Raw genomic sequence first — 15,009 nt, 5'->3', positions numbered from 1 at the left:
TCTTACAACCCGGCGGTATTGCTACATTGAAGTTACCCTGAGGAAAACTTGAATATTTAAGGATTATAGACTGGAGTAATAGTGGAAATTATTTGAAAGTTTATAATAATAATAAAAAAAATATTTGTTAGACTTGATTAAAAAAATAAAAATAAAAAATAGAAAAACAAACTTCCAGGTTTCTGACCGGCGAATGGAAAATGTACATCATGTGATCCCAAACTAGGTTATGTTCACGTAACATCAGAATTTGCACGGATGAACTTTATTATGGGGTTATTATTTATTATCTTTTTTTCCCTGAAAGATTTGCAGTGATGACGTAAGGCTGCAGTCGCGCGCAAGAGGCAGAAAAGTTTGTGTTTTATTTATTTATTTTTTTTAATAATGCGGTAAGAGTGATGGTGTAGTACTTCCCCTCAGTGCTCCAGCGCCTCCCGTGCGGACCGTGAAGTGGGCTACAGAGAGGGCAGGTGAGGGTGGACCTAGCGGGCTGCTACACCGCAGTCCTGGCACGCAGTCAGAGGCAGAGGAGGGAAAGTCACCGACAGACGCTCCCCATCCACCGTGTGTTCGTGAAGGATTCCCACGCACCCGAACCTCGACGCCCCGTCCTCGGAAGTTACCGGATACTTTTTTTTTGTAAATAAAAAAAAAAACAACCCGGTGAAGAAGAAGCCAAGTCGACTCTGACCTGAGAGGTGGTAACCTACCGGACATGTCGGGACACCGGGTGCAGTTCGCGGACCTTCCTCCGAGTGATGTTCCTCTCCGAGGAAGTCCCAAAATTCACAGTAAGGAAATTATTGTTATCTGCTTAGTGTGTGCCGACCTTGATTCCACCAGGATAAGACTAAACAATATGCGAACTAAGCAAAAACTTCAGCTTGTGAAGTTCTAAGTAGACACATTTAATGGTCTTTTTACAAATCCCTGTGGAAGTGGTTTTCCTTTTTCCTTTTTTGTGTACATTGTTACAGCTACAATAATCAATAGATGGGACGCCTGAGCAGGGGGCCACTGTCAGGACTGGCAAACCAAGCACTTGACTTGAGCAACTTGAAAAAAAAAAAATGGCTACATTTAGGCATACTTTGCAAAAGAAAAAAAAAGAAAAATTAAATGGCTACATTTAGGCATACTTTGCAAAAAAAAAAAAAAAAAAAGAAGAAAAAAAATCCTTAAATCTATGAAGGGCTTCTTACAGTGCAGTTCTTATGGCTCCCCTTGTATCTTCCTTCTGACAGAGTTCAGTAGTTTGCCTATGCTCTACGTTTCCTGTGTCCGTTAAGTTTGATTTGGACACTTGGTAATTCAACTAGTGCAATAAAGCAACATCTCTGGATGATAGCACACATACCTCTTCACATGAGCCCCCAGAACCTAGGGTTAGGGTTAGGGTTATCACCATTGCACCTAAGCGGTCCTCAAATTATTTATGAGTAAAAGTACAATAAAGACTGAAGTCATGGATGTTATGGTCCTCATGCACGATTGTTTTCTTGTGATCCACTCTGCATAGGCATGAATGAATGCTGAGATCCCGTTCAGTCCCTGTTTAATCTACCGATCTGAAAAGACGGTTGCCCTTTACGTGCTGCTGCTAACTTTTTCTCCTCAAGTCACCTCAGCGAGCGTAACGCTTCTCATGCTCCAGTTTTAGGAAAGGTGACGCTCACCTTGAGGCGCATTTAGTGGCCACTTCCCACAGTCCCAAAGTACGGCACAGGTGAATGAGGTCACGTTCGGGGGTTTGGTCTCCTCAAGTGAACGGTTTAAAGATCTGAGTGCACGTGAGGCGTGTGACGGCATCGGCAGCTGACTGGGTGCTGCAGTGTATGTGCTACCGCATGAGAGACGGAGACACTGAGCTCATCGCCATGGCGACAGGTTGAGTGACAGAACACGTGAACAGGGACGCAATGGAAAATTGCCAGTTTGCTGCAAAGCCCTCCAGAAGTGTGCATCATGTGTGGCGCACTCTGGTCTTAAGACAGCACGTGGTGATGATTTGTGTCTCTAATGGCAGCTGTACTGTCAGATTTGATGATTTTTTTTTTGTGTGTGTGTGTGTTTGTGTATTTTGTCATAGCAAGTCTGTAAGATGCATGTGGAGAAGTGCTGATGTTGCATGCAGGTTAGGTTCAGATTGTATGCGGGGCGTGCGTGGAAGGACACAACAGCAACTTCAGCAGCAGACCACATTTTCTGACTCAGCCCGTCCGTTGTTCCTGCTGCTCAGAAGCTGGTGACGGCGGGGTCAGGTTTCTGTCTCTTATCTTTCAGTCTTCCTGATGCGCACAGTCCCTCCCTCCATATTCATTAGGTTTGCATCTTTATCCGGACTACTCTGATTAGTTGGCTTCCGTGGTTAATGCTAACTGTCAACTGCAGCAAAAAGAAGGGTTCAGAGATTAGTACTCGAGTTCTTAGACCTGCAGAAAAAAGACATGTTTGATGGCATCGGTTCTGCTTGCTCTCTGGTTCTGAACAAACCAGTGACAGCCTGATAGTAAGTCAGTAGTCTCAAAAAGGCAAACCCATCCTTTCCAGGGATCACCCTGTGTTATACTGGGGATATCAAAAGTAACTGACAAGGTTTCAGACTTTCCTGCAGTAGTTTGTTATGTGGTCTTGAAGACAAGGTCAAATAGCTAGCGGATAGTTATTATGGTTGTATGAGGGACAACTCCAAACCATACTGAAATGTATTTGTTGATTTGAGTAGTCTGGGTTACCTGCAGAAGCGTATCTATTCCCTTATTGCCATTTTCTGTTTGATTTCAGGCTCTTTAGGCTCTTTTTTTTTTTTTTTTGGTTCCTGTAACTGTTGGAGAAAGTCCCATGCATGTTCATATGTCACAGAACTGAGAACGCCCGTTGTTCTTAGTACGCAGTTCCAAGGGTTTTTTCGGCACTTTGTCACACATTCCCAGCAAAGAGCCAGGGCTGCCCTTCCCTAGCTCTCGACATTATGTACTTTTGAGTCATAAAAACTTTCTCAAACCCTTGGAGATCATACCCCGTTTTTTTTTTTTTTTTTTGTGTGTGTGTGTGTTCGCGCCACAGCAGCTGAGAACTATTATAGCTGTGTAAACACCGTTTTTAGGATATTTTTCGTGCTCCTACTTCAGGGTGAGTTTTTTTCCCAGCAGAAGAGGAACCATGAGCGACCTAAGTGTACATTGATTGGCTGAACACGTGAATGCAGCTCCGGGAACAGCCATTAAAAATAAAGTGTAAACACTGATAGTGTTAGATGTTCAATCAGCAGCTTTTAACGTTAGCCCTTAAAATGGAACAAAGCGCGGGGAACTGGGCTGACTATGTCTGATGGCGTATTTTGTTGTGTGTGCGCAGAAGTGCTGCAACACAAAACACCTCAGCCTTCTTAGCTTTTAGAGGAGCTCCCTAATGTGTGGTAACCAACAGACAGTTTGCGCAACTGTTTGGTCTGAAAGTGTGGGTGATGGTATGTGGTAAACACTTTCATTATGTGTAGTGTCTATTATATTTCAGAATAAAATCCCCATGATTTTAACTGCTCTTTACTGATAATAGATTTTGGGACTTATGTCCAGTGGTGGAAACTACCTCAGTATTTAAATACATTTTCATTTTATTCTACTTTATACTTCTCATCTACAGGGGTTTTTCCAGCTACACTTTAAAGATTTGACAGATTGAGTTACTTTTAAGATGAATATTTTACACAATTGATGATATAACAGTCATTTAAAATGCAGCGCAGTGTTGCAGATCAAACAGATTAAATACTAAAAATGAAAAGTTTTGTAAAACTGAAAACAGATTTGTGCAGGAGAACTTTTCTTCCTTGCTCTCCCATTAATCGTCTCGCACCGCCTCGGATTTATCTGCCGTCCTTGTGCATAAAAATGTAAATACATTTGTTTAAAATCGCTCCAGCTCTAACAACTGGTTACGCAAAGATGTTTCTGTGTTAATACTCTAATTGTGTTATGTAGAATATATGAGCCAGACGGACCAAAACTAGCTCTTTTATTTGAATTCTTTTATGTTTATGTGTTTCTGTGATCTGGATACTTCCTCCACTACTGCGTCTTGGACAATGGTTCAGTCTAGAGCTGCCCATTCAATGTGAAAACTGCGACACGTCTTTCATTAAGCTGCTTTACATCCCCGACAGCTGCACTCTGAAGCGTAACGTCCGTCATATCGGGTTTCCAACGATATTTGAAGATTGTGTCAACATTTTCTGGAGAAAGACATGCAGTCGTGATGAGCCGGCCAAATTAGGAGTTGGACTTCTTTCCTCCCACAGCTATTCTTATGAAGCGTGGGCGGAGCGCTTTAGCGCTGAACTCGATCACGAGCTTGATCTTCACATGGTTTACAGAAAAGTTCAGTTATCTGACGTTGTTGTTCCCCAAGATGTTCTGTGTCAACTCCAGTCAATTGTGCCTGTTTTTCCACCAGCAATCGCGGCTGCAGCGGAGAAGGTCATCGCACGCGTGATGATATACCAACAACAGCTGCTCGGGCTCAGCGTCGATTCCCCTGTTTTGTTTGATGTAACTTGAATGTGTGGAAAGTTGAGCTTTAATTGCGTCATTCTAAGCGAATGGACAGTTTTTCTTTCAATTAATGTGATGAATTGTTATTTAATAGCGTGCTTAACCTTGTAAAAGAAAGTGTTTCGGTCATTATGAAGGGGAGCCCATCAGTGCGGCAACATTGGTCACTAACGAACTTTTCTACTCTTGTTAAAGCTATTTTTTTTCCAGCCTCCTACTGTTGCGTCGCTGTCAGAATGTCCAGGATAAACATGACCGCATGTTGTCGTACTCTCGGCCGCTGTGCCATTGCCAGGGGAATATGGCAAATGTTGCTTTGGAACGCTAATCACAGAATGTGCCTCTTTACCAGCTCAGGAATGCAGATGGCGTCTGTGCCAGAGTGGAGGTTCTGAGGCCGTCTCTGCAGCTTATAATTCCCTGTGAAAACAAATCAAGTAGACGTGAAGGTGAGGATGAAGTGTGGCTTTAATTCCCTAAGACGCGCTTCTATACATAGTTGACTCGCAACTATTAATGAATTTTTCTCAGCGAGATGCTGTTGACTCGGGTTAGGTGTGAAATGCCGTGCCTTGTAGGCCGATCACATTTGATAGCCGCTTGAAATGATCCTCTTGGAAATAGCCGAGCCCCTGAGATTTTAAACAGCTGTTTTCACAGTGGATTAAAATCGTGTCTCTTAAGGGCTCTTAAGTTGCCTTAGAGTGTGAAGCACACAGCTTTAAGGGTTTGTCATGGCCTTCTCTGCTCGAGAGTAATAAGTTCTTTTTCCAGCTTTAACTCGGAACGTCTCTCTCAGATACAAGACAGTAACCTTGACTTAATATCCACTTAGGTTTTTTTGTTGCCAAGATGCTATTAATCTGCATGCAAAATGTCCAACTGCTAATATATTTTAGGTATAAATAACTTATAAAAAGATTCAGGGGTGTCAAAAATAGCCAAAACACTTGACAGAAAAGCCTTGTCTTTCCATCCATGCTGTTCACTACGCCCTCTAATGTTACACACACGCTCAAGAAAGTGAAACCTTCCCTTTGACCTAATCTTAAAACAAACATTGCATCCTACTTTCAGTCTTGTGACATTTTGTTCCATCGTCAATCTTTGTGAGTAAGGAGGGTTAACGTAAAGGTCAGCCTGGAGTCAGAGGAAGACGTTGTGAAACGAGAGGGAAAAGAGAAGCATCCCAGTCATTGGGACAGTGTAAGTTACTGTACAATAGACGATGACTTGTGGCTAGAACTGCTCCTGGGTGAGTCACCATCTCAGTTTCAGTCGCTGAGTGGCTGCGCATCATGAAACTTTGCATGCCTTGTGAATTATCCATCGTCTCCTGCAGCGGGATGTCGGTGCTATATGGAGGCGAACCAGATGTTTTGCCTCTTTCTATCTTATTTTAATTGATAATTGACTCCCCCTTCAGGAGTTCCTTCCTGAAGCGGACGTGATGAAGTATTTTCTCAAAAAAAGGCAGCAGAACGTCGTGCAGGATGTCGGCGCAGATTTTCACCTCCTCAGACATGAGAAATGGGGAGATAACAAGTGGCACATAAGCAACAAATGACACGGGGGCTTCTCAGCACAAGGCACTCAAGGATCCTTCTCGGCTGCTGGAGACGAGCGCCTGCAGCCTCCTCAGCGTCGTCATTCCCACCACTGCTCTCGTGTCGCCTGTGGAATCAGCTGAGGAGTAAACAAACGCGTCTATCTTTTTTATAGTCGTCTTACGTCTGGAAGGATCTAAGGCCTGATAACACACAGATGGGAATGTACACAGTTAAAATGATGACTCCCAAAGGGAGCCACAGCTCTCCACGCAGTTGTCATTCATCCACCATGAGAAGGGCTTTTGAAATATCTGCTCCTCTTTATTGGTGATTAGAGACAGCCTGGTTGTATTTTTGTGCTGTTGGGACACGGGGTTTAATAACATTCTCTGCATGCTCTCACCAAGCGCTAATGATGCACGATACCAGGCCCTATGACGTTTTTTTTAAAAGAGCAACTGGAAGAAAAAATTGATTTGGACACAGATGAGTGAGAAGTCAAATAGTCTCCCCTTTGATGTTGCAGCGAGGTCATGTTCAAAGGAAAATATCACATAGGTATGTGGGGGAGAAAATGAGGCAATGTTTATGTGGCCGGGCCCTTCGCATTAAGCGCGTGTCCGTATGTACGAATGTGTGTGCTCGCGTGTGTGGGTGAGGGATTAGGTGGTTTCTGATAATTAGTCTTATCTTAGGCTGGTCTTTAAACTTTGTGCTGATGACATTGAGTCTTTTCACCAGCTGTGATTTTAAGGACTACAAATCAATCAAAGATATGGGTCACTAGAGGTCAGTCTACACACACACATGCACATTAACACCAAAAGCTCTGCATCTGTGGTCCTTGTCGTTTTAGTACAACACAGAGCAGCCTAGTTTCTTCTTCTTTTTTTTAAAAAAAAAACAACAACTAGTACACATTTCACTTTCTTGCAATAACTTTATTATCTGTGCTGTTTTTTTATATGTATTTGAAGCTTAACAAAAACTGGAAACTGATTGAACCACCAAGTAAACTGAAGCAGCAACCTACGAGGTTGAAAAAGCATTGGAAAAAGCAATTCCTTTACTGGCCACTTGAGGCAGGCTGTAGTAAAATGCGCAACTTAACTGCAGAAATGAATATGTTTACAGACTGGTTCAAAGACAGATTTGCTCAGTCCCTCTATATGTTGGATGGATTTTTATATAGCTCACTTTAAAATATATAAATATGTAAATCTTAAAGTAATGCATGATTAAGTACGTTGCCACTTCATGTGACAGGTAGGTGCCATCAGGAGCAGCTAGCTGTCTGCCGAGGTGCCGCCTCAGCTTAACCTTTTGGTTCACTTTTAGAATAGTTGGGAGGTGGGTGAAGTCAGGCACAGTCAAGATGAAGAGACAAAGTCACCGCACTGAGTTTGAAACGGCAGAACAGAAATTTAGGGGTGATGTCACAGATGTCACATGTTCTTATAAATTCAGTATTCCAAATGCAATCTGGAGCGTATCCCAGCAGAAATCGGGCGAGAGGCGGGCTACACCCTGGACAGGCCGTCAGTCCATCACTGGGCCAACGCAGTCATTAGAGACACCAGTAAGCCTAACAAGCATGTCTTTGGAGGTGGGAGGAAACCGGAGTACCCGATGAAAACCCTAAATGCAATATTTTCAGCATAAGATTGAACAAATATATTCAAAATAACAAATTCATTACATTTTCATTTAAATAACTGTCAGTTAAGTCACCACCTATTGCAAGTTAAAGCCTGTGGCTTTGTAATATTACGGTGTTCACTGTAAATATTTTCATCATTACAAACTGGGAGTCTGTGCCAACGTTCATGGGAAAAAATGCTGCATGAAGTTACCGTTGATGTAATCACAATACTGTATCTCTCTAAACAGATATCTGGATGTGAATGTTGAACGCAGAATTTTTATTTTTATTTTACCAGGCAGATCAAAATATCTCTGGGTATGAAGGCAGCACTGAACAAATCATAAGACACACACAAGGAAGGCACAGACGTGAGAGAGAGAGAGAAAAAAAAAATGCCCAGAGCCCTGTAGATAGGTGGGTTATCTCCTACAAATACAGTCCGGTGGGGGAAGGAGGAATTATTATCAGAGTTTGGTGCTAATGCAATCTAAACATTTTCTTTAGCTTCAGCTTCATGTTCAAAACATTAGTCCGGCAACACAGACATTGAGTTTATTTATGATGTTGTCACAAGAAATGTACTGCATTATGCCTGTGAAATTAGCATTTACCGCTAGTGATTATCATAAATACATCTGCTCAACAAGACAATGGTCGTTGTTTTGTATTTTTTGGCTTAAGGGAAGAAGGAGCAGCAACAGTGGGCAGATAAAGAGCTGCAAGTGGGTTATTGTCAGGACAAGAATTCAGTGACTTGTGGAATTTGTTGTTACCACCAGTGTTGCCAAATCAACCTCGGCTGAAATGATCTTTAAGTTGTTTTTAATGCGTGCAACCCCTTGAACACCTGTCTGTGTTTCATATGTGAGTCTTGTCCATGTGTCAATTAACGTCCAACAATATTTTGGAGGAAGCACGCGTTGCTTAGATACACCTTCTGTGCAGGTGAAGACACATAAGACAGAGAGTTTAACAGAGGTCGAAGAGAAACAGATAACACACGTCTGAACACATCTCCTCAGAAATACTGTATTTGATAAGCCCCTCCTGATTACATGTAATTAATGCTCGCTTAGCTAAAAACAAGCCATCTGACACCACTCATTTAACATTCCAAACATTTTGCCTCAGTATCTAATTTGATAACTGAGCTTGTGGATGGGAAGAGAATCCACTCCCAGTCAATAACCACAAGCCGCTCCTGTCAGTGTGATAAATGGGTGGTTTAGTGCGAGGATACGAGTGGGTGTTTATAAGTGGATGGGACGCCACTGATTGGGTGCGGTCACGACAAGGGGCTGTGGGAGGAAAACATACATCTAGAAAGTGCTGAGAAGTTCTCTGATGACCCTTTAACACACTTTAGGAGCTTCTTTTCCTTTCAGAACTGATGAAAAACACCTTCAGCTGGAGCCGATTATGCCCTCGAGCTAGTTTCCACTTCTATTTTTTCTGATAAGACAATAAATAACAATACAATGGCATAATAACCAGGAAACGTTTATATTAAAAATCAGCTTTGTGAGAATGAGGAAATAAATCTAGTGTAATTTTGTTTGGCTTCCTTTCACTTCCTGTGATTTTTCAGGTCAAGTTAGACTAATCCACTTTACTCCCTGGAAAGTCTATGAAATACCACCATGCCAATAAATGTGGTGCTAGCATCAGCAAATGGCTGCTGATCCTTTGATCCCAACACTAATCTGGAGACAATGGATTTTTCTTTAATTAGGGCCCTTTTCTTTCATATTGAACCAACCACATTTAAATCTACCCGTTCTCTATGTTTGGTTAAGCTTTTCGGATTGAATAATGAATAAGGCACTTACAGATATTTGGTTCTATCTAATTTCTTTATAAAATATAACAGAGTTTATTCTTTATTCTAGCTGATAACTGTGGTGATTTTTCCATGTGATGAGGTTCCCCAGCTGCTTGAGCAGACAAAAGACTCTGATATGTAACAATCAAATGCGATGTAGAGCACTCTGTTATCGCATGTGAAGCTGAACGCTGTGACGATGCGGACTTGGCTGTCAGGAGCAGCTGCAAAGGCCAGCAGTTGTGTAAGAGATTTAATGGCGGTGGCTGGGAGTCTAAAGAGAGGGGCGGCAATCATCAGACCTTTTGGCAAGGTTAGCAAAGTCCTTTTTACTCACTGCGTCTTTGGTTCAATCCCTCTGTTAGTCAGCTTAAATAAATAACTCCCAACATTCAGACGATACGCTGTATAATCTCACAAATCTTTTAATAATCTTCTTTTCTGTTTTACAGTGCAAATGCCACCCATAGTATTTGAGCCTATGCTTTAAACAACAGCTTGATGATGCTTTTGATGTCTCGGTTTATTAAGAAGGATTAATTCAAGCTTGGGATGTGTGTGAATTTCAAACCTTCTTTTTTTTTTCTTTCCCAGCACTGTCAGACGAAACTTTATTGGTGTGTTTGATCCCTATTATGCCAATGATAGAGAAGCTTTCTCAGCCTCTGTTGCTCTGATCTGAGTCAGCCCAGCTGCACTTTTTGGACCACCTGAATGGATTACTCAGCATTTATCTTCTCTTAGAAATGTAAACCAAGCGTTTCACACTTCTCTTTGTTCTTACATACGTTTCTTGAGAAAAGGTTTAGAGTTCCTCTTTACAAGGGGTTGTTAGGCTTATTTTTCTGTTGCACTTTTCTCTTTTATCATTTCATTAGTCCTGTATTACGCTACTTCTGTTCCTTTTGTGCAACTTACAGCTGCAGTGAGCAGTATTTTTATTATGAAAATGAGAAAGAAAAGGTTTTCAAATGTGTATGCAACCATTTGCAATCATGTTTGCCACAATGTCATGATTTAAAATAGTATATTATGTAAGTGTGATTTAAACTTGTTCTGTTTCCTACAATTGATTAAAAAAAAAAACGTGGATTAATGCTTTAACTTAATTTGAACATTTTATCAACTTCAGTCATGATAAGACATCTTATGTCACAAACTATTCACTAAATAGACAGTTTGTAAACAAAGTGACATTTTTTGAGGGGCGGGGCTTAGCTGGAAGCAGAACATCTCAAACACTATAGCCTGTAAATGCCAGTTAGCATATTTCAATGGACAGTTTTTTGTAGAGAATATACTAATACATCCACTCCCCGAGACTGTGAGTGTTATCTTAAAAAGTTGACTCTGACTGATGGAAGTACATTCAATGACGTTGCATTAGCTAGCCTAGTGGTTAGCATTAGCATTAACATGTAGCAAGAATCCTCCAAATAATGATTCACTTAATGTAAAATTGTCATAATGTAATAATGTAATAATGTAATTTCTTTTAATCGCGTTCAACCAAACTTGTCTACAACCTGCAGTGGCTGGTATGCGATAAAACTTCAAGTTAGTGTTTTTGCTCTTTTGATTTTGGCCCCCAACATACAGCAAGATGACAAGATGACAGTGACAGTGTTCGCTTCAAGCTTCCCTCTGTTTTGCCTCCAGCTAACGTCGTGACGTCACAGTGACGTGGGCCATGAAGGGGTCTATACTTGAACTGTGTTTTTATGAAGCATTATTAGTGTAGCATATTACCCAGTTTGCTTTGTTTTGTGGCTACCATAGTGGCAGTACTGCTTTGTTTACATATTACTTCCAAAATTGAATTGAAAATTGAGCTAACTATAACTACTAGGGGTGTAACGATTCGTTTTAACAGCGATTCGATTCGAATCATGATTCGTGGTTGCCGATACGATTCATGGACGATTTTGGTTCATTTAGAACGATATGATCCAATTGATTCAGTGACTTGAAATCGATTCAGTAACTTTTTAGCCAAAAATTAAACCAGTGTGACTGAAATAAATACCTACTCAGCAGTGGCGGTTCTAGATCAAAATTACCAAAATTATCTCTTTTTGCATAGAATAAAACTTTTATCTGCACAATGACACTTTTTTAATCTAAGCATTTAGCTACATGCAGAGTTATTTACTTAAATGTGCATTCACACTCACTTATCTAAATCACACTCATCAACTCACTCTTTATGTGCAGTGAGGAGGAAAAATAGAAATAAAAATAAAAAAAAGGACATGTCCTTCTTTCTCTTTTTCATGATAATAGTCTACTAAAAAGAAACCGGAGAGGATTGTAGCATCTACTCTCAGAAGGCCATTCAAGCTTTTCATTAAACAAGTAGCTACATGCCGTTGGTTATTTCACCCATTTCCCAAGCATGACATCATGTTTACTGACTTCAGTAGCTTTGCTTATTCACAAACATAACAAGACCAAGCTGCGATTAAGCCCAATAAAAACGGATTTTATCATTGTAGTGAACAACAGTAAAACATGAATTTGTGATGTTATTTCGTCACTGACGTTACGAAATTGAATCGTTTTCCAACCTTCGCCTCTTTGCAGTAGTCCCTGCAGGGCTGCTGGCTGTTCATTTCCACATCCAAAGTTCCAAATTCGTGCTGCCGGTTTCCAGAAGTGGGTAACATTGTGTGTGTAACACTTCAAAGAGTCCGTGTAGAACGCTCCGTCGCGTTAGTTCTGATCTTCAGCCTGACTACCAACGCCACTTCAGTCAGACTGAATCGGTTAAGGTTTAACGCCTTTATCATTAAATGTGCTATAAAACACATCAATATAAAGTCTGACGTGCTTAAATCCAATGCGTTATTTCCTAGTATCGATACAATCAATTGATTACTTTTTGAAACGATATTAAATCAATGTATGTCGGCCAGAAGGCCAGCTTGCCGAGCACAGATCGATGTAGTTGGATTGTAGGAAAATAAATCGATTCATCGATGTAGTGGATGAATCGTTACACCCCTAATAATTACTATGCATGTCAGTCCCCCAGGATTATGTGGTATTTGAAAAACTGGTCATGCCGTAACTTCAAAGCCGGAGTATAAATGTTATTGCAAAGCAAATCTGATCCTAACATGCATGACTAATCTGATCAAACCGAGTTCTAAATTACTTAATTAAAGCAGTTTTACAGAACAACAAATAGTTTATTTGTGGGGTGTGGTTACAGCTGTTAGTTCCCATTATGAGCCCACATTATGGCGCTTCTTATCACTGCCTCCTACTTTTCCAGAGAGCTTTTTTAAGAGTGGGTCACTGTTGAGATGAGGAAAAGTTAGTTCAAACTTTCTAATGACCTTCAAGACCTCAAAGTCCCCCGAACCCTGAGTCACAGAGTCCCAGCCCCGGCCTCAAAACTTGACACTGAATGAGGCCCAGGAGTTTTAATATCATGGGGATTGTGGGTGCTCATGACTGATAGAGGTTTGGGGTTACTCTTTGATGTTCTTTGTGCTTCTTAATGAGGATCAGACTCTGGGGTTTTTGGCCAAAGCCCCCCCCTCCCACCTTCCACTTGGCCACTGTGGCAGCAGATATCGAAGAGCCAGTAGTACCTCAAGAGAGGAGGATCCCCCCCCCCTTCATTTCCTCTCATCCCCTCTATACATTTCTCCCTCTCGCCTTGCTTCCTCTCTTTCTTTAATCAGCCTCTGCGGCACCCAGAGCGTCTCTCCGTTTCAGAGTGAGTTCATCATTTCATTAAGGAGGCCTTGGCCCAGATGAATCATCCCTCTGAAGTCCTTTCATCAGCACCTTGGCATAGCCAGAGGTGTGGTTAGAAAAAGCGACTATGACACAGCACAGGAAACACACCCAAAGGGGGTCCAGCTCAGTCTCGACTGGATACGAACACTGAAACATGTGTGTACACAAACCTGTGCCGGGCAAAGGGTCAGGGCAGATGTCAGACAAGCAGTGGGCCCTGACTAACCTTTGACCCATGTTCTTAAAGCAAAGGCCAATCAACAACATGTGTGCCAGCGCTCCACTTACTTGCTTTTCCTGTTGAAAAGACACATTTGATGAATTAACTCTGAGAAACAAAGACTCGCTGTAGTAGCGTTACCCTTTAGAGCAAAAGGAAGTTGCAGCAGGGTCTTGGAGGATGTGAGTGAATCCTGTCAAGTGAGATCTTCTACTCCTGTTGGTCGGTGGTTGTGATGGATTTCTAAATACACTTAAAGACCCCATCTTTGTCTCAAAGTGGGTCTACATTTAGTTGATGAATGCCACATGTTGCAGCATGAGATGACACTCATCCGAAAGTTACAGTTTCCCATAGCTGTCAGCAATCTCCTGGAGCTATTTCTTATGCAGCTTATTACAATAACCCTCAAGTCAAGGCTATTTCTAGCTCAGTGACCGGACTGTTAATTCCGATTATGGCCATAGAAGAAAGCCGTAAAGCTCAAGAAGCCATTATTCATGCAGCATCTTAGCCATAGCTAATGACGAAGAAGTGGAGCTAAAGAATTGGTATCTTGTGTCTTCAGACCAGAACCTCCATATCTCACATGACTGGTCCATCCACTCTTGTCCATCCTCCATTCAGTCCTACATCTTCAGCCCTGTTAACCTATTCCAAACTTCACATTTAATCCCCTAATGTGCTCTCATTTCTATCTTCGTCACTTTTCCGTCTCCCTGCCTCCGATGTTTATCTCTGTCCTGTGTTTACTCGGCCTCAGCCCATGCTGTCGGTTCAGCAGATCTCTTCTGCTGACTGGAGTCCTATGTGTTTTTTTGTGCATAGCCGTGCACGTGTTCCTCTGTTGGAGGACTTCCTGCCCTGTTGTGACACGGACGCTGGTGTTTTACTGTCACTGCAGTTCACGTGTTGCTTTGTCCTCACTGTTGCTGGTTCACTACTGAAACTACTGAAACATACTCATATCACTTCCTTGAACTCTAACCTTCAGTGTCCAACCCACGTTTACTCTGACGAAAATCGGAGTTATTCAGTTGAGACACCCAAATAATGCTACTGGAAATCGATTTTCCCCGGCATGTATACACTTAATCGGACTTTAACTGGACAATGCGTGTGTGCATGCTTCACAACCGCTGCGCTGGCTCATGACCCCAGAACATCCAACGAAGCCGTTCGCAGAAGGCTGAAACAGGGCTGGTGGAAGAACCACATGGGGGATAGCGCCATCTCATCTGCACCATAAGTAGCACACACATTACATACGAGATTAAAAAGGGTATTATTAAAGCATATTAACCAGGTCTAAAAACACATATCACCACCTAGTATGGAGAAGGAGGAGGACATGTTCCTGTCAGTTATTCGATTTTCCCTGTTGCATGGAAACTGGGACAAGGACCGCAGTCAGAAAGTCGAATTTCAAGCATAGCTCGATTGAGCTGCGCATGTAAATGCACTGA

The 15,009-nt window shown here is 41.8% G+C and overlaps 1 protein-coding gene across 1 annotated transcript in view; it reads left to right on the top strand.

The window, feature by feature from the left end:
- The first annotated feature begins 241 nt into the window (after positions 1-241).
- si:ch211-285f17.1 (sickle tail protein homolog) overlaps positions 242-15,009 on the top strand; it is a 105,667-nt gene continuing 90,899 nt past the window's right edge. The window contains exon 1 of the mRNA XM_047612187.1: positions 242-794. Coding sequence (XP_047468143.1) covers positions 719-794 — 76 coding nt within the window. The 5' untranslated portion in view covers positions 242-718. The remainder of the gene's footprint in view (positions 795-15,009) is intronic.

Source organism: Mugil cephalus, chromosome 18 (genome assembly GCF_022458985.1).
Source record: "Mugil cephalus isolate CIBA_MC_2020 chromosome 18, CIBA_Mcephalus_1.1, whole genome shotgun sequence".
Taxonomy (NCBI): Eukaryota; Metazoa; Chordata; class Actinopteri; order Mugiliformes; family Mugilidae; genus Mugil; species Mugil cephalus.
The sequence above is the reverse complement of the archived record's forward strand: the minus strand, read 5'-3'. Positions and strand labels throughout refer to the sequence as shown.